Source organism: Pseudopipra pipra, chromosome 7, assembly GCF_036250125.1.
Source record: "Pseudopipra pipra isolate bDixPip1 chromosome 7, bDixPip1.hap1, whole genome shotgun sequence".
NCBI classification, from domain to species: Eukaryota; Metazoa; Chordata; class Aves; order Passeriformes; family Pipridae; genus Pseudopipra; species Pseudopipra pipra.
In genome coordinates, this window is record NC_087555.1 from 18,422,942 (window position 1) to 18,443,700 (window position 20,759).

General features: G+C 39.7%; 1 protein-coding gene across 5 annotated transcripts in view; it reads right to left on the bottom strand.

The window, feature by feature from the left end:
- Window positions 1-253: 253 nt before the first annotated feature.
- Window positions 254-20,759, bottom strand: part of RAPGEF4 (Rap guanine nucleotide exchange factor 4) — a 151,837-nt gene continuing 131,331 nt past the window's right edge. For 3 of the 5 annotated variants that reach the window (XM_064660823.1, XM_064660821.1, XM_064660825.1), the window contains 6 exons: window positions 15,145-15,235; window positions 12,813-12,863; window positions 12,089-12,176; window positions 11,688-11,752; window positions 3,046-3,100; window positions 254-1,516 (listed from right to left, as the gene is read on the bottom strand). In XM_064660823.1, the coding sequence (XP_064516893.1) occupies window positions 1,389-1,516; window positions 3,046-3,100; window positions 11,688-11,752; window positions 12,089-12,176; window positions 12,813-12,863; window positions 15,145-15,235 (478 nt within the window). In that variant the 3' untranslated portion in view covers window positions 254-1,388. Of the gene's footprint in view, window positions 1,517-3,045; window positions 3,101-11,687; window positions 11,753-12,088; window positions 12,177-12,812; window positions 12,864-15,144; window positions 15,236-15,587; window positions 15,742-20,759 lie in introns of those variants that run through there. The other 2 variants (XM_064660822.1, XR_010431937.1) reach the window with 2 other exon arrangements.

Here is a 20,759-nt window from a genome sequence, read left to right on the forward strand (position 1 = left end):
TTAAATGTTTTCTTCTTAGAAACAAATCAGCTAATAAAACCATAGTGTTATGTCACGGCAGGCCAGTCATCCCCCGTGGCAGGGATGGATCTGACTGGCTTTAAACTCGTTGTCCATATCACAATGGATGTGGGCCAACTGTGGTTTCGAGGCCCAGCAAATGACAAGCCAAGTTTGATATATCAGCCAACTAGTAGCATCGCTATTTATGCAGGAATGAAGCTGAAGTGCAAATAAGGCCAGTGACTAAACCTTTCCAGCAATTACATTTAATAAGGTATGGCGTGTTATTTACAGAAAAGATAGATCACACAATACCTACACATAAATGCACACAAAGTGTAAAGACAAAACCTGCACCCCCATAACATGCTAAACAAAATAAATAAAATGGAATTATTTTGGCACAATAACTATTACATAAATAAATATTCTAGAACATAATGAATTAACATTTATTTACAGTCTATTGAAAGTGCAAAACAATTGGCTGAAAATTAAGATATTTGTAAATGCTTAAGACCAGAAAATATTTGTTAACCAGCCACAATTAATTATAGCTGAAGTTTAAGGTTTTAATATCCAGGAAAATAATCTCTTGAAATCCATTTGTGCATATTGTGCTCTTTTTGAACCAGTCCTTTGCTACCTTTAATGCTATTGATTTTGACAATCTTATTTTGTAATGGAATTTTGTAAAAACCTAATTCATAGTTTAAAAAAAGAAGTAAAATGTAAACACAGATTATTTATCATTCAAAATATTTTCAGTCCTGTCAGTTTTCTGAAATGGCCACACTGCTTGTAGTAGTAGGCAGTATGATTAAGATTAGGAAATTTTCATAGTATCTGTTGTATTTAAAATGGAAATATTTGCAAGTCTTCTCTGAATGGAATTATATCTTAGACTGCTCTTGAACCTACATTCTTTCATCAGATGCTTACATACATCTTCTACTGAGGTGAACAGTAGCTGAGCAAGCTAAACTGATGATCAGTTTTGGTCCTGACCTGGAAACTAAATCATAAAATACAGATTTTTAATTAGGGAGAAGAAATCACTACCTACCTTAGAACTGTTAGAAGCTTTTTGTGCATTTCCCACTAACTATTCTATTTTATGTTTTGCCTTTTTTTTATCCATACGAGAAATCACTACACTTTAAGAGGAATTAACAGTTCACAACATGGCCACCTGTACGCCTACAGTGCATAAATTCTTCCTCAGCCAAAGTTCTCCAACAGGCTGGTATATTGTGCGTTGCCTAAGACCTTAGAATATGTTTTTGCTTATTTTTGTAGTGGCAGTGCAGTAGCAGAGAAAGTGAAGTTCTTAACAAGTGACCTTGACAGGATAAAAGATCATTTCTCATCATTGCTTCAAATGTTTATGCTCGACGCGGTTCTAGTCGGTGAGACATCTGAGATAAAGTTCTCTGGTTGTCAATCACATTTAATTGCCGCACATAGCTGCGAACATCCTGATGGTTCTTATTAGCTAGGGCTGCATCAGGATCTGGTGAAAGAGAAATGATGTAGGATTGATACACTTAAACGAACAAATGCCTGAACAGAATGCATAACTCTTTACAAGCTGTCACAGGGAAGACTAGATCCCGGTGAGTTAAAAAGAAAATATTTACAAATCGGTCTCTTTGAAACCTTTCCTCCATATCTGACAGTCTTGTTGGTTACTACCCCCACAAATTAACTTTTTCTCTTGGATATCCTTGGCTACATTTACTAAAATTGATGGCCCTCGGTTACGGTTTTATAATCACCTTACCAGTCAATACCTATAAATTATATAGCTAACAAGTATGATTTAAAGCTACTCATCTGCTTTTCAACCAGCAACTTTTACACAGATTCAAAATTATATAATTGATTTAAGCCTCCTTTCATGTAATATTCCCATTTCTAGCTCAGTGTTAAATATTTGTAACAATGCAGTGCTTCATGGCTGTCCCATTCAAGCCTCAGAATTTACTACCTTTTTATATTACTTAACATAACCACATTATACCTGCTCCAGCAACAATTATGGAATACCACTGAGTTAAAATATGAGTATCTTCAGCCTCACAGGGAATACCTTACAGTGTAATGAAATATGTGTTAGGTAACTTAAATTTGACTAAAAAAAGATACTGAAGCATCTACAATACAAGAATACACACAGACAAAAAAAGTGTGGGACTTAGATGCAGTAGATCTATATACTGAGATTTTGTTATATCAAATGTAGTGAAAATCTACTTCCATTTCTAAATATGTGGAGGTCTCTGTAGTGCTTAAAACATAAAAATTAAAGACACACAGACAATAAAACCTGAATGGTGGGAGAAAAGAAACCCCAAAGAATTTCCCTTAATCTAAAGTTAAGCTTTGACTGAGATAGAAAGAAACTATTTTTGTGAAAAGATATTGGTTTATATAATTTATTTTGTTGTTCGAGAAAGAGGAAGGCTGCTCTGAGTCAAAATGGATGAAACCCTGAGGAAATCTCAGTGTGACTGGGAGTGACAGTGCACCTAGACAGGACGAGACCCACAGAGCAAGCCAGTTTGACCATACAGCTCTGTCATCTTACAGGGCCTCAAGTAAGTTCTGGTAATTATGCTGACAAACAGGTTTTAAATTCATCACCTTATGTCATTTATAAATGTCATGTTTCCGGACTGGTTTCCTATTAAAACAGGGTTTATCCAAGCAAGTATCTTGCATGTATCTGTGTGCTGCTGCCTGCTAGACTTATTTCAACCACTTCTGAGCCCACTGGCTAATTTCAACTGGCTCTAATTTGACAGATGGGTAGAGACCTCACAGATATTTGGCTCTTTCACATGCTTGGAAAAGAGATGGAAGAGAAGGGGCTTATTAGAGCTTCCTGAAGGATATTTCACTCTGTGAAACATTACAGGATCCAAACATGGAAGAATCACTGGAAACCAGGCTTTTCAGTTCTGGGACACACAGAATTAGTTGTAATTACTGTAGCTACTGATGATAATGCTGACTGTGCAGATGTTGTAATACACTTACTGAAAGATTGGCTTCGGCAGAATTTCACTGTCCTGACAGTGTTGGCAATCATGCGCTGGAAAGAAAAGATGGGATGCAATCAGAGAACAAGCACTGTATTTTATCATCATTTAAACAAAGCACCTAACTGTGCCTGAGTGTGAAGACATATGCCAATAAAAGCAGTCATATGAATGAAAACATAATTTTAATGCTGATACTCTCATATGTAGGGTGTGATTTGCACTTACACAGGCTTTAAATAAGCATGAGTATAATTTACATGTGCTCAGAGAGCCCTTTCCCTTGCTTGAATGCTGTAAAAGGCCCTAACCAAGAATGAAAATCGTCCCCTTCGATGTGCATTTCTTTGATAACATCTTACCACACTAAAAAGTAAAAGGAATATCATGTGGAACACCATGGAGTATATACACGTTAATTTAAAGACCATCAGTGCCTAACAGCAAGGCCATTTCTAGAACATATTCAGCAATTAAAGAGCTTTCACCTTTTATATGAGCTTGAGTTTAAAATGCAGTCCTCCTGCAAAATGACAGTGTAAATGAGCATATGAGGGTGTGTGTTCACTGATTCCTCTGGCAGAATGCTCAATTCACAGGTGAGAAGGCCACAGTTAGAACTGTGGCCCTGTAGACAAGTTTCATCAAACAGTCCTGTTAGATCGTGTTAGCTTGCACAAGTGTATCTAACACAACATGAAAAGTGGATTTACTTTTGGTGGGCCCTTCTAATATCAATTCACAAATCAAACCCCACGAGTGACTTCAGTCCTTCTTGGCTGTGCCTCCTTTTCAGTAAAAAACATAATTTCACTCACTTAGGTAAGAAAATATTAACCAATGCACTTGGCTCTGATAAATCAGATGTTATTTTACAATAGTTTTTAAGAACAGAAATTAAGGTAAGCCATAAAGAAAAACATTTCAGATTTAGTTCTGGACTGCAAAATTTTAACTGGCTTGTGTGATTAGTGCCACATAGGTAATACATCCACCAGTGTGGGGGCAGAATTAGTTCTTCTGCATTATATCAAACTGAAACTTCAGCAGTAAAACTTAGTTCCTTAGTTAGGTAGTTTGATTCAATCACTGTTATGAGGACAACATTTGTTTTGATTTCTTTTGCCTAGATTAAGAAAAAGTAGAGGAGGGAAATGCTATTCCCAATCAGACTCTAATGTTTGTTCCAACACAGCTACATCTACAGCACATTCTCACCAGGCTGCTTCATACCTTCTGGAAATTTTGTGTGAGATTAACAAGCTAGTTAGTCATAAACCCTCACACAACAGAATTATATATCTTGCACTAGTAAACAGTAAAGCCTAGGGCATACACTCTTCAAAATTCATACACCATTATAACCTTACATGAAAATTATGTTCTAAATAAAATATGTTTGTGAAATCTGTCATTCCAGAAGTGGGAAGCAGCAATGCAAAACATTCCTTATACACATACTGAATAATCTCACACATCTTAATGTACTGTCAAGTTTACAAAAATGGGTATGGCTGCTGGTCAGCATAAGAAATACAATGTACTAAATGTTTGTGGATTACACCTTGTATCATCAATGAGATGCAGCTATTACAAAACTGATCTAAAATATCTTAATTCTAAAACACACTTTCCCAAAAGATCTAGGGAATTTGGATATGGGCCTGCTTATACTGTTCCTAAAGTCGTATGTATTTACATGTGGAAAACAAGTAGAATTCAAGTAAGAATAAATTTTATCCTATGTTAATTTTCATACCTCTTCAAGCCATTCTTACTAGGCAGATTTTTTAAGGTACTTACCTTGAAAACATTCTCACAGGTGCTTAGCATTAAACATGTGAATAAGCCCCACTGACTTCAATGGAACCTCTTAAATACGCACAGGTAAGCACCTATTACAACACTAGACTGAGGCCAAACACGTTACAGTGTCAGTTCTTCAAGTCTAATCCAATCAAATGAAAATCAAAACAACACGAATGTATAAGCAAGACTGTTTCATACCTCTGTGAATTCATATTTGGCTCTACTATGTGATGCTGCTATTTTGATTTGAACCAATTCAAAAAGTACTCACCTACAATAACTGTTTCAAGGAGAGACCATGAAGTTGAACTGAACCAGCACAATAAGTTTCAAGACTGTCTAGCTTCAAGGAAAGCTTTGCTAAGGACATTACATTTTTATGAAGACAGCTAGTTGTGCTTGATGGGCTTTCTAGATGGATTATTAATATACACCCTAATTTTTCATACCTATAAATGTTTAGGTTTTGAAGCCTCATTTCGTAATAATCTTTGGAGATGACTGTAAATTCAGAGTTTGATTAGCTTATTATTAAGCTTCATATGTGAAAACTTAGATTTATCAAAAAAAGCATGTTCTTTGGAATAATTTTACGTCTTTTGTGTGGAATTTGTTCTCAAAGCATAGCATTCAGGATAAATACTGTAATGCTGTACTGTACTGAAAGACAATTTATGTGTGTAGTGAAGGCTTTTAGAAAGTTTTCCCTATTTCCAAATTTCTCATTATATGGGCTCTGTCAGGCAAGGAAAATCAAAGTGGCAATGGACTTGTCTGACTTTTGGTGAAAGGCTGAACTGCCTGGCTTCCTTCAGTTTGCTGAAAGACATCATTTTAAGGGGTTCCTTGCCTGTTCCTGAGGATTATGTGATTCAATCTGTGCATTCAGAAGTGTCCTGGCAATGATGAAACACAAAATTAATGAGTAAGTGGGTGTTAAGGCTGAATAAACGGAGAAACTGTGGCCCAAAGAGAGCACCACAACCCAATGTGGAGATTCTGAAGCATTATGTAGCCTTGAAGATACATAATCTTCTTTCACATTGCTTTTTTCCCAAGTACTGTTATACTGTCTAATAATGTCTAAGCTCATAACAGCTCCTCTTTGTAAGGTGCAAAATGAACAGAAACACAGCATATGAAACAAAAGTAAATTTCCCTTCCTGAATCTTGTAGATAAGTTGGACTGTCTTCTTTTCATGCAAGAAAACTAGAAACATGTACAGAAAAAATGTTCACAGGGAAGTTTAATTGCCTGCTCCTTACAATATCTTCAAACAGAGGGTTACCTCCAGTCAATGCCTGCAAAGATTGACCTCTGTTTACTCACAGTGCTAAGGAAGACCACTACCAAAAAGCCATACAAACCTTAATTTGGATCTTTCTGAAATACAACCAACTGCATAATATAACAAGCAACGGCTACTACCAGCACGCTATATATACACAACAATACCCTTTCAAGTTTTACACAGTCTGAAGCTGTGGCAGCAGGCCAGCACATTATCTTCTAATCCATTTCAAACCCAGGTTGCTAAATATTATAAATATTCATATATGCCATAGAAAACTACTAAGAGGTTTAGTCACATACTTTTTGCATAATCTTTATGTTCCAAAAATGAAAGAATGTTTGCCCTTTTTTTGGCATATGGATCAGAGGGTGAATTCCCTTTTGTTCATCTCCACAGAACCTGAAAACGAATATGCACAGATTCTCTAATCCTCATTTCACACCTGAAGGGTGAAGAGGCTTGACAAAAAGAAGCATCAGTGGTCAGCACCATAGCACTGTCTTGTGCCACCATGACAGGTCAGCACTTTCAGAGAGCTTTTTCCTGACTTTTGCTCCCTCTACAGGTTCCATTTCTGAGACATGCTGGGTAGTGTGACATGAAGATGGTGCCACTGAAAGTGATCTTTGTTCAGACTGTCTGATGATTTGAGAAATGTCACTGATAAAGTTCCCAAATAACTGCATCTTTCCTCTGTCTATGAATACGAAATTCTGTACTGGCAGCCAGAGTGCAGAATTATGCCGCTGAGGTTTGAAAAATGCAGAAATCAGTAAGTGGGCAGGAGTATGAAATATTGCCTGTCCCTACAGAGTGTCATGCTCAGTACTTTCCTCTCTTTCCTCTCTCTTCTTTCCCTGGCAAGACATAATTCCAGGAAAGGGCTTTTAAATTTTTTTCTAAATATATAGCTATAAAAGCAGTGTCACTTGAACATTACATATTGCCATGTACTGCACTGCAGGTTGTAGGTTGTCCTGTATCTGCTAAATCATATAGAGTTTATAGGAACTATTACTACTGACAGCTTTGGGTGCTTGCCTTCACCTGAAAAGTCGGTCATTACAGATCGCAAACTAACTGTGTTTGCTGCCTACTGACACCCTTTTATCTTTCACATATTTGCAGCTCTCAAAATATCCCCCACCTGCCAAACTAAAACTACAGCATTTAAAAACCTTTACAAGTTTTGTTTCTCTGTGGCAAATATGTCTTCGGTTATTACGTAGATGAGTCCTCCATAGCAACACTTACAGCTAACATCTACTATCAACTCACTAGTGGAGAAGAGATGCAGGTAGTTTAGTGTCATGGAGTATATGCCAAAGTAGAAGGGACATCTGCACAACACCATGTAGAAACAGCTCGTAACAGGGCTCCATCAGCTTCTTGAAGGAAGATAAGTAAAAGACCTTCAATACTTCTCTAAAACCGTGTCTCATTTGGTATTGAAGACAAAGCCTTTTACTAAAGACTTACACTACTAAGACTAGTAATTTAGTTATTCTGTCTACTTACTGACAAAAGTATAAATAACATTTTCCCAGATGGATTTTAAGGCCAAATGCTTGTTTGCTCCACATGCACCACCTCCCTCTCCCCCTTGCTTCATGCAGTAAATGGCATAGTAAAGAGCACAAGTACAGTGCAAATACAGAGAGTAGGAGCATATCTATTTCTGACACATTCAATACTGTTTCCCCACATCTTGTACAAACCAAATGGGTCCATTTACAAACGTCCCTCTTTACATGTAGCCGTGGCTCTGCCACACATGGTTATTCTCTTCCCTGGCTAGCTGTCCCCATACTCCCTCTCCTCACAGCCTCCTCCAAATAAGGCATCCAGGGGGGATCAGGAGATGGGGAAGGGGAAGAAGGAGCAGGCAGTCACAAAGGCAGTCACAAAAGCTCAGCGATGCTCTGCAGAGTGATGTCCCTTTACTACTGCCAATACCACAGCTCTGTCACTACACCCCTGAAAAGATGAATTTATAGGAAAGTGTAGCAGGAAAAAATCGACTCAGACTCTTTCCTTTTTAGCTTGAGTTGCTAAAAATGACTAGGCTAATGTGGTTTCACACCATCTGTCTGTTTTTCCCTTCTTCTCTAGATAATTTTTGTCAATTTGAAAAAAGAACCCAGAGTGTTCAAACACAAGACAGCTCCTACCAATTTTCTGTGAAAATAGATGGCTGTGGACAAGAGAAAGATTGTGTAAGTGCCCTCCTGTCTCCTTCAGGAAAAAGGCTGTAGTGCAAGTTCCTATGTTATGACAAAAGCCTATTCACACAGAATTCCCCAGCCATGAAGAAACGACACATGCCCCAGCCACGAGGAAAGCTCTGAGCAGAGCTCAGGCAGCCATGAAACACAAATGTTTAGGAAACCAGGCCTCGCTGTTTCTGGCACTCAGAGAGCTCCTGGCTCAGACACTGCTTCACAGTTCCTGCATGTTTTAAGACGCATCGTTTAATATAAATAATAACAGAAACATCACAAAACAGAAAAGATTTAAAGGAAGCTGTTTCAGCTGAAGAGATGCCACTAGATCAAACTTCTACTTTTGGCTGCCAGTTACAGGAATAAAGTTGTCAGCAGCACATCAGCTGTCGGGATCAGAGCTCTGTGGTGAGAATGCAGACATGATGCCAGAGGCTGTTCTCAGTTCCATCACTGTGCTTACATGAGACTTGGAGGGACCCACCTCCTTTGGTGGCAAATGGCACCAACAGTGGCAACTACCCAGATATTTTTATTCATAAACTTCAGCAAATGTCAAAGTTAGGATGGATCAAGGGAAACAATTTTCCAAAGAACAAAGATGTTTTAGAAAGATCCATAAGGGTAGCTCCCAGCAATATTCAGAGGAATCTCCATCTGCTTGTAAGAGAACATCATGCAGCAGAACAAACAGACAGTAACAACAAATGGCAGGACATGATTCCCGTGAGGAAATCTGGTTTCTGCTTCTCTCCTGAAAATGGCAGAGTAACATCACAGATTTACCTTGGGTTTATCCTTATGTAAAAGAGAGCAAAATTTATCTGAGAGTTAACTGGCTGAGTGGTCTTGTCTTCACTAGTTAATATCTGGCAATTATGTGTGGATATGACAGTTGTAAGCTCAACACAAGTAGGCGGCAGCGACTGAGGTTTAACAGTAGGCTTTTCTTCTTTGCTTGACCTGATGTCACATGCAAAAAGCTAAAACCTGCCAGGTCCATGTTAGGATTTGAATGAATTATGTGGGTGGAATTTGAATACAGGTTGCTTTGAACAGCTATGGGTTGAGAGAGCCAGTAAAACCACCATAGAAGCATGCAGAATAGCTAGTGAAGAACAATAAAAATACAAAAGATATACTTGTAGTAAGGCCAAGAGAAAAAGCAGAGTGAGCTTTTAGGTAGAGCACCAACTGAAGAAAGGTTTAAAATACTAAAAGAGGATAATGTTTCCCTTTCTGTTGAGTGGAGGAGCGTGAGACATAATATTGATTCTTTAAAAAATATATAGCATAAAAAAAAATTAATTGATATTCACTTCCCCCTCCTAAAGAAAATGATCAAAACCCCAATTACTGGTACTACCTTCTTGCAGTGTAAAATATTATTTAAGACTTTTGGGTACTACTAATAAACTGCTGTTCTGGAGATAACATCCTGCTGAAGAGAAGGCAATGTGCAGGTGAAAAGGTCAGATCTGCAGCAGCCTAGATCAGTCTAGGCTGCTATAAAATTCACTCCTGGCCTTGGGAGTGCCAAAGCGTGGTATACAGTGGTGCAGAACTATTTCTAAATGACAAGTCTGGGTTGAAGTTCTGTCTATGGAAGTGCTTACAGGAGAACTCCTGCCTCCTGTAATGGCTTTTACACATAATCAGGCACAAAGAAGAGCCTGAGGGACAGAGCTCTGAGGCCAGTGGATGTACCGGCTCTTCTGGCTCAGGAGGTGTAAATAGGCCAAGGGAGGTGGAGATGTTGGAGGCAGCCACAGAACCAAGGTTATAGCAATGCAGCTGCCATCCCTTCTGGTTTGGAGGTGCTCCAACCAAGTCTGAGATCCCTTTGTGTTCCCCAAAGTACTTACTATCTACATTAATATATATATATTTATCTACCTAATTCTTTTCTGCAGGTAGAAGGCTCAAGGCCTTTGGAAGGAGATGGCAACACAGTCTGCATATGCAAACTGAGGTCAGGCCCTTACTCAGGCATTAACGCTGCCATTTACCCACAAAAAAGTCTCATCTTAGTAGAGGGGTATTTTCACCCTAGGACAGAGGCTGTCCTGGAGCTACAGATTAAAATCTAAGAGAATTCACTCAGAGTGATGACCACTTTTCTCTGAAGTTTTTTCAAGAGCTGAAAGTCCTCCTTTTTCCCCCTCTGCAGTTATCAGTACTCAGAGGGTCAGACAAACTCCTCCACAATGCAGTGGAAATAACCATAGAGTGGTTCTGGTTACTGTAGTACTAAGAACAAGCATATATGCCAGAGGAGATATGCTCTAGCATGGCTGCTGAATGGCTGAGACGAAAAAGCCTCAAGTTGCACCAGGGGAGGTTTAGATTGGATATGAGGAAAAATTTCATCACTGTAAGGATGGTCAGGCATTGGAATAGGCATAGGAAGTGGTGAAATCACCATCTCTAGAAGTGTTCAAAGAGTGTGTGGATGTGGCACTTGGGGACATGGTTCACTAGTGAACACAGTGGTGCTGGGTTAATGATTGGACTTGATGATCTTGCAGGTCTTTTTCAACATTAGTGATTCTGTGATTCTACAATTTACTGCCAGAACAGTAAGTCAGGTTTTGTTTTCCTATGCAGATGCTCATAGCTGGGTTGGCTATCATAGTTCTCAGATGCAGGTGTCATTAATGAGGAACATGGCCTTGGCAACCACTGCTGAGAACTTGAGTTTCAGCTGAGATTTCTGTGGTGGCAAGTTGCCTTCCTGCAGTTTTTGACAACAGTGTTTGAAATGATGACAGCTTACGTGTAGGATTTAAAATAAATCAAATTTGAGTATAATCTAACCTTTTATCATTGATTCTCCTTTCCAATATGAAAGCAATCAAGTCATAGATGTCTCCTTTCACTTGTTAAATGAAAGAAGAAAATAAGATGTTGTGCACATTCTATTTAATGCTTCCTTCATTCTCTGAGGAGCAATGCAGAACTATCCCAACCCGAGGCAGTTCAGTTTTGTTTGAAGGAACAGCAGTTAAAATCACAGGTTGGTCCCAAACTGGCTGTTAAAAAGTGTCTGACAGCTTTGCTTCCTGTCACTGCTGCTATCTCCCCCAGGAAACACTTTGGCTGTGCATGGCTCAGTGGGCAGTTCCTTCTCCACCTCTGTGAGGTTTTCCAAAACCCAGAGGTCCCAGGCGCTTTGCACAACACAGACTATTTTTGCCAGCTCTTGCTCCTGCCTTCACTTTCTCCAGCCCTGGAAGTCACTGTTGAGAAGTTCATGGTTGAAGAGGTGAATAGGGAGGTCTTTTAAAGTTTTTTTTCAAATATGTTATACATACCATTTTTTCAAAATTTACTAGATTGTCAGTGAATGTCTTGTTTCCCTCATGAGTAAACGTCATGTCTGTATAGAAATAAAAGACACATAAAAGCCCATTACTGAATTGTGGCCATACAAACCAGCAGAACATTTTATCTATCCCTTACAAAAATCACAGCAGCTGTAAAAGTAAAACATTTAGGTTTTAATTTGCAGCATTTCTAAGACTAATAAAATCAAGGCATGATATTCAGATGTATGAAAGCAGGTTTTCTTGTCTCTGTGTCATGCTTTTTATAATGGAAAAAGATCATACCTCACACTGAGATTGATTTTTGCTTTTTCTTGCTGCTACTCTTATCCTTCAAATATTTGACAAATAGCTTTCAAGTTAATAATTCTGGTAACTTCCAAGCTTACCTTTTATAAGTAGTGGCATGAAAGGAATTATTGGAGGGTCCAATTTAGCTACAGTTAGTCTGTAGGCCCTGTGGTTTCTCGATGGATCCTTATGGAAAAAAGAGAAATCAAATAATTACTAATATGTATTATTATATGTATTGAGACACTGTATGCATTCATTTAGGTGTCATGGCATTTATTAAAATAATTATTTTTTCCTGTGCCTTTAAAAGTGTATCTGCAAATTCAGACACCTTTCATCCTTCTCCCAGACTGCTTACATGATGAGAATGCAGTCACTAAACACAAACATTTTTTCATGCCAAATAGCGAGGTAAGATATGATTACAAAAACATCCTTCAGAAAAGAAACCAAACATTTTTCTTCCCTCCTTGTAGCTGCAGATCCAGTTTTGCATATGTAACACTAAAATGTATTGCCTGGAAAAATCCAGGTTGAAAAATAGAAATTCCCATATGTACTATCAGAAAACACGTGATAAAGCTTTCCTGAGTTCCCAGATTAACTTTGAGTGGCACATAAGTTCTCTTAGAGTAGGTTCCTAAGAGTATAATTTATTAGTCATACATACTTGTTTTAGCAGCTCTAAAAAGGGATCATAAACTTCTTAAAGTCAAACAAGGACACATAAAATGTTCTGAATCAAGGAATTCAAATCAGTTACTCAGAAACTGAATTATCTCAGATTGTGCATAGGATAAGGGATCTATTGCTATTCACCATTAAGCTTTCAAACTCTGCATAGATCTTCTTGAACTTGCTTGGAAGTTTCTGTTAATAAAAACAAAAATAGCAAACCTTAATTAAATCTGATTAGTGTGGTAATTTTACTGTAAATGCTAGTTCCTTCTACAACGCCCTAAGTCAGGAAAGTGCACTTTTTTGCCAGATATTTCTAACAATGTGCTAATCTAAAATACAACATGTTTCCTAGCAACCAGATTATAAATAGAGACGGGACCAGCCATGAAACCTGGATCCTGATTTAAACCCTGACTTGAATTTACTCCTTTGGGATGTTTAGATTCAGATTTTTGTTTGGCTCACATCACAATCACTGAATTCAGAATGTAAGTGGAAGTTCAAGTGAATGGTTTCAGGACGTTCCTGATTATAGCCTATCTGAAAGCATAGTTTACACATAGCTTGTGTAGGGGCAGCTCAGCTTAATTATTCATACCTATGATGAATTGCCCTTGCAAACATTCATATCCATGCCTGGGCATTTCCAGGAGGTTTTTCTGATCATGATGATATATCTCCAACTATTGCTTAAAATCTTGACATGCCCAGCAGCAAAGGGCCTCTACCACTTTCTGGGGTATAAATTAATGAATATTTTTTCAGTCCACAATACCTACACAAATAAAACATGGCCAGTTGATGATGCAATGATTGAGATGAAATGGGCTTTACTAAATACTTTTTCCCCCCCTCATGCATGTTATGTCATACAGATTAAATAACTTCACTATAAAGACTAAAAGATATGTTATAAATTAGTTTCAGACATCACAGTGATTTTTTAGGTACACTCAGAATATGTCAACTTTCTAGTTTTAACACGAAATTTCTCTGCATTTGCTGAATTAATTAGACTACCACTGGAAGTGGATAACATTAAAAATTAATAGAGACTTTTTAGTGCAGAAATTATTTTTTGCAATACTTTCTACATTTGGAGTGTGTACCCTAGCAAGCTATTTACACTGTGCCACAGCAAGGGCCTAATTTTTAATGATGTGTGTCAACAACTGTGTGCCTAGTTTGCATATGCATGCAGATTAGGTATTTGTGAAATAAGTGGTATAATTGGACATTTGCACCTGCAAATATCTAATTTGTGCATGCAACTAATGCAAATGCATGATAATATAGCAAAAATCAGGTCTCAATGTGTTTGTTTTTAAGTCTATTCTGTATATTTTTCTGGCTAAAAATCAAATTGCAGAAATTCTCTTGATAAACCGACTGCTCTACAGAAGTGAAGTGTGATAGCATTTCCCTGATCTCAAGTTAATACCCCACACTTACAAGTGATCTGTGCTCCCCTCAGCTCAGACCCAGTGCCCATTTCAGATTGCTGTATGTAGTATATATATTCAATTTCTTCTTTTCTCTTCATGCTACTGTACTGTTTCAGCTCTCCCAAATCCTCTCAGTGGCCACAAATGAAGGGTCATTATTTTAAGAAACTGAAAATCTTTGCCCATAGCACCGATTGTATATGCCCCTTGCAACATGTACTTTTGAAATTAGGGCTGGTGACCTCTCAGACATGTTAGCCTGATCTCCTGTTTCAGAGCACATTTGTAAAGGTGTTCAAATTTTGGTCTCAGTTCCATCAATAACATAGTCATGCTAATTATTTTGAATTTCTAATGAACAGAATACATGCACATTCAAATCTGCACTGCTTTTGACAACCAGTATGTTCTCAGGGGTTACATGTGTTTACTACCTCACCCTGCTGGACACTGCACCCCTTTTATATACTGATATACAAAAGAGCAAAGCCACAGAAAAAGGTGGAAGCTCTGAGAATGAAGAGCACCTCTGACAGTAAGCAGGGAAATGCATGTCAGAGAGAAAAGCAGAACTGGTTAAGACAGTTAAATGTGGGTTAAACCCACACTTTAACAGAGCAACAGAGTCCCTATGGAGATCAGAAAATAATATGTATAAACAGAGGATGAATTTTAGAGAATTATCCATGGAGCGATCTCACTGAACCACCAGTAAAGGCACACAGAGGATGGGCTGATCTCAGAGGTTAGCTGGCTAACTTGCTCATCCTGTTGGACAGTTTAGCTCATCAATTGAAGCCACTGTTGTCACTCTTGTTAACTGCTTGTGACTATTCAGCACATCTTATGGGTACGGTGTACTGCCTTACTATTAAAAATTGCCAGCCTTAACTAAAGACTTACAGTCAGGAGCTGAATTAGTAGATCTAATTTTATCAATAATAAAGACCCAATTCACAGTTTTCCTAACTAAAAGCATAAATTCCTGTCAAGTTTCTTGGAACTGGATTTTAGCTAAGACTTACCTCCCATGTTAATGAGAGACGGCTCACAGCAACATTACTTAGTCCCATAATAATAGCAAAAAAGGAATTCAGATTTTTGTATTCTTTACAGCTGAAATACAAAGGGCAAGGTTTTAAGTTGTATACATCAGTCAGAGCAGTACATATGACAATCTTAAGAGAGCTGCGGCCAGGCATCTAGCTTACATGTGACTTAATTTGGGCAGCTCTGGCTAGCATGTCTGCAGACACCTCTTCTCCAATGTGCTAGTACTTCACCACACTCTGGAGGCTCGTTTCCCTTCCCTCCTAAAACGACCTTCTACTTTCACTTCATTGGGTGCCAGATTCTGGAAGGACTCCTAGTTTTTTAAGCAATTCCCCACCCAGAAACACAGTAATGAAACTGGGCTCAGTTCAGTCCCAAGGGATACCAGAAACAGTGGAAGCAAGTAGTTTACAACCTCATTTGCTGCAGAATTTCCTGACAGGTTCTGAACAGCTACTGAAGGCTGGAAGTTCTCCCTAGATGATCTTCATTGCAGTTTTCAGGGTTACTGAGTCTTTTTAAAGGGAGAAGACCAGTTGTCTAGAGATGTCCCATGCCAGTGACCTGTCCTGCAGTACAGAGTTTCTATTACTTACAGATTCTCAAATCTTTAGTATGTTTCAGGCAAAAAACTGCCATTTGTTACCAGCATCATTAAAGAGATCCTGAGCACTAGGAGCTCTGGGTCACACTTCACCTCTGATGCAAAGAAGGACTTTTGCTACCAGTCAGGAAAAACTGGAACATGTAACAGTATTATGGAAGATCCAATAAGCCACATGCAGGAGTAGGCACAGGAACAGTCGACACAGTTGCTCAGCTGGAACTGCATCAGGTGGCTCATTGACCCAATGGGAAGGGAAGAGAGAGAGAGAGAAAACAAAAGCCTATACTTCATAAATCTGTGTCTCACTAGATTCTCACAAATAATTTGCTATTTTTGTCAACTGATTTGCCAACATCCAATTTCAGCACCTCAGTTTCTGCTGCTTCTGATGTGAGTGGTGTTCCTTAGGCGTTGGTATTGGGACTGTTGGGGTTTAACATCTTTGTCGGTGACATGGACAGTGCGACTGAGGGCACCCTCAGCAAGGTTCCTGATGACACCAAGCTGTGTGGTGTGGTCAATATGGTGGAGGGAGGTTTGAGAGGTGGAACTGTGTTTGAACATCATGAAGTTCAACAAGGTCAAGTGCAAGGTCCTGCACCTGGGTCAGGGCAATCCCAAGCATAAATAACAGGCTGGGTGGAGAATGGATTGAGAGCATCCCTGGGGAGAAGGGTTTGGGGTTTTTGGGTGACAAGAACCTCTATCTGACTTTGCAGTATGTGCTTGTACCCCAAAAGCCAACTGTGTCCTGGGCTGCATCAAAAGCAGTGTGGCCAGCAGGCTGAGGGAGGTGAATCTCCACCTCTACTCCACTCTTGTGAAACCCCACCTGGAGTGCTGTGACCCGTTCTGGGGCCTCCAACATAAGAAGTACATGGATCTGCTGGAGTGAGTACAAAGGAGGGCCATGAAAATCATGAGAGGGCCAGAGCACCTCTGCTATGAAGAAAGGCTGAAAGAGCTGGGGATGTTCAGCTTGGAGAAGAGAAGGCTCCAGGGAAACCTTAGAGCACCTGCCAGTATACCTAAAGGGGGCCTGAAATAAAGCTGGAGAGCGTCTTTGGACAAAGGCATGTAGTGACAGAACAAGGGCTAATGGCTTTAAACTGAAAGATGGCAGGTTTAGATTAGGAAAAAATTCTTTACTATGACATGGTGAGACGCTGGAACAGGTTGCCCAGAGTAGTTCTGGATGCCCCATTCCTGGAATTGCTCAAGGCCAGGCTGGATGAGGCTTTGAGCAACCTGGTCTAGTGGTAGGTGTCCCTGCCCTTGGCAGGGGTGTTGGAACTAGATGATCTTTAAGGTCGCTTCCAACCCAAACTATTCTATGATTCTATGATTTACCAAGAAAACTTTAATAAGATTCTAACTATGATTCTCAGACAGATTTTTTCATTCATCCTGAAGCTCTTAGCTCCTCTGAGGTATCCTTAGCTTCAGATGAAATTAATACAATCATCATCACACCCTACTGTCCAACTCCATAACTGCCACATCATGCTAATCTCTATCATCCATCATCCACATCATTCTCTACTTTCTGTCCCTCCATTTCACCAGACTTGATGTATTGAGTGGGTGAGTCCTTTAGATCTGGGCCTTACTTGTGTCTGCACTGTGTGAACACTGAGCATGTGAATAAATGACCTCTCCCAACTGATGGTCTGTCTGTTGGGAGACTACTGCCCCCTCAGATCTTCTGGCAGAGCTTCTCATACAATTCTCCCACATCAGATTAGGGACAGTGAGCAAGGTTAGCAAGGACAAATCAAAACGCTAAAGCTACACCAACTTGTTCTGACTCCAGCAGGTCAGGGAGTGCCTCATTAGTGGATCTGAGGGGAAATAAAGATGAAATGCAGCCAGGATAGGCTATCAGTGATAGCCTCTTCCCTAGGCACAACTAAACCCATAAAGGGATATCTGTGCACAGTCCATGACAGGATTAGGAGTAAATTGTGGCACAGTAAAAATAATTAGTACCACACAGCACTAGTGCTCAAACAATGTAGGCAGCTGCAACTGTATCTGCAATATTTAATTTGAATCTCTCTTCATTTTAAAAAGGAAATGTTTTGCCAAATACCTCGTTAAGCAATGCAATTTGACAAAGTCCCAGTTAAAATCCATCTAGATGTATGACATTCTACACTAGAAATTCTGCAAATTCTACAAGCTCTACACTAAATAGTTCAGTTTCAGATAGAGGACCCCTGCAAGGTAGTAGAAAGAGTGCTGCATGGCTCCACTGCATATATACTGCATGTAAAACGTTAGAAAGTGGATCCTCTAAAGCACCACAATGTGCTCAGAACAGAGGACGCTCTGTTTCCAAAATGGATTGTACTGGAAAAATCTTCCTGTTGTTATGAATAGTGAACACACACACACATACATACTCTCTTGTCTCCAATACAAAAACATCTGTGTGGTTAGAATCTCTCGGTACTTACACGAGCATATTCATCTTGGCATTTTCTCTATAAACACACACACACTTCAAAAATTTCTTATAGGCTCATTGGGCTTATAACATATGCATGTGTACGGGAAGAATGATTTTCAAAAACTGAATGAAAGTGTCTGAGTACAGTGACACACAAAAAGGCTTCTAAATAGCCTGTGCATATATCTGCAAAGAGGAAATATACACAAACTGGGTTTTTTGGATATCCATAAGAGTATGTGCAAGCACATCCCAGAAGGCCTTTCTAATGCAATTAATATAGGAAGAACTCACTGTTGGAAATATAGTTCACTTTTCCCTTTTGTTTGAAAGTTTAATCCTACAATAGCTGGAGAAAAGAGATGAACCTGGTAACCTCTGCATCCTTTTCCAGCAGATGCAAAAGCGACTCTGGCTCCTGGAACTGAAAGCACGTGTGCACAGCACTTGGAGCCAGCACTTGGCCTTGCCTGCACAGACTGGGAGCACACATCACAGGGTGAGTGGGGTGGCAGACACAAAATGACGTGCCTCCTGCGATGGCATCTGAGCCCCAAGCCACAGAACTGAAACAGGGTTCTCAGTAGCAGTTATCTTTGAAAATTGGTACATGTGAGGCATCTTGTTACCACTAGCTATGCCTAAGATTAATAGTGCAGCATTGAGCTGTTCTCTGCAGACACTTTTCTAATGAGTCTAGTACTTCTAGGTAGGGTAAAGTTCTCATTAGGTCTCAAGGATCTTCACAGGCAAAACTTCCTCAAAGATACTGCTTCAAGGCCTGGGCTTTTTCTCCCCTCTAACTTCGGTGCACTTTGTGTTTGTTTTAGCGCATGCTGTAGCACCCGTTACCATGGCAGCACTGCACAGAGGGCAGCAGCCTGGCAAAACTTCCCAGCGCCTTTCCAGCGGCTGCAATTAAACCTGCCCTCTTGGTTTGTACAGAGGAAAATCTTGTGCTTCAGATTTCTCTGCTTTTAGGAGACAAAGAGGACTCAGCAGAGCAGACTGCTTTTAGCTATTTATTTTTAGCATTGTAGTGACACCAGAAACATGGAAGTAAACAGGAGGTTGTCAGGCTGTTGTAAATAGCACAGGATTAAACCCATGACTCTGAAAAACCCATGGGCTAGGGCCGTTTATTAAGGAGGTATTTAACTGTAATTTTTAGGATACTTTGATTTCAAGCGTTCATGGAAATTACTACTGTATCTTAAGGACCACATTTCAACATTTTCCCCACTTCATGCCTGAGTTTAGGAAAGACCCCGACGCATCTGTGTGTGGGTGCCACTGCCCTCTCCTGGGCGCAGCCCGCCAGGCCAGTGACTGCCTTCCCACTCCTGCACTGTGCAGTGAGATAATGGAATATGCGATATATGTATTTTTAGAAACTAAAGAGGTAAATTCTGTTCTAATTATAAACTTGATCCTGCATGCCCACCACTAGATTTTGAAAGTCTTCAGCTTTGACCAATTGTAATCCAACATGAGGGCCCAAAGGAGCTCCCAGAAGGAAGCTAGTACTTGCAGAGCAGGGCATCCCAGAGGAAGGAGCCACCCAGTTTCAGTGTGAACACAGACCACAGCTATGTGCAATTACTAACTGGGAGGAGGGTGGCACCACAGCTGTAATAGTAATCTCTTCCTTTACACAAGTCCATTTAATGATGCAAAAAAGTTAAAACTTATGGTTTAACTGCAAGTAACAACATGCCTGTTGGGTAAAACTGCCTAAAGGCTTCTAGTCACAATGCCCAAAGCCATGGACAAACACTGCACACCTCAGCAAACTGTTCAGACAGCAATGAACACAATAAATACACCACAAACTGGAAAGATAGGGAAACACTGATAAAAATTAATAGCTATGCAGGGCATGGACATGCCCCTGCTCCCTCTGAAGTCAGTCACTGCCTTTAAGGACTCAAAGCTGACATGTCTGGCATGAAGGCTCCAAGTAGCTTATGTTTGAATAGGAATAAAAGAAGACAGCAAGAATGGTCTGCTATCTAACCTAAGACCCAGCAGTAAGTAAAAAATTAGGACATTTATATTCCTGCATTTTAAAACAAAAGTATTTGAAAAAAAATCACAGAGGAACCTCTAGAAATCATCTAGTCCAACTCCTCTGCCAAGGCAGGGTCACCTAGAGCTGATTACTTAGGAATCCGTCCAGGTGGGTTTTAAATGTGTCCAAAGAGGGAGACTCCACGTTGTTCTTGGGCAGCCTATTCCAGTGCTCTGCCACCCTCAATGTAAAGAAGTTCTTCGTCATGTTGAGGTGGAACTTCTTGTGTTTTAGTTTATGGATACTGCTTCTTGTCCTGTCATTGAGCACCACTGAAAAGAGTCTAGCACCATCCTCTTGGCACCTGCCTTTGACATATTTGAATGCATTGATGAGATTCCCTCTCAGTCTTCTGTTTTCCAGACTAAACAGGCCCAGCTCTTGCAGTCTCTCTTTATAAGAGAGATGATCCACATCCCTAATTATCTTTGTGACCTCTGCTGGACCCTCTCCAGTA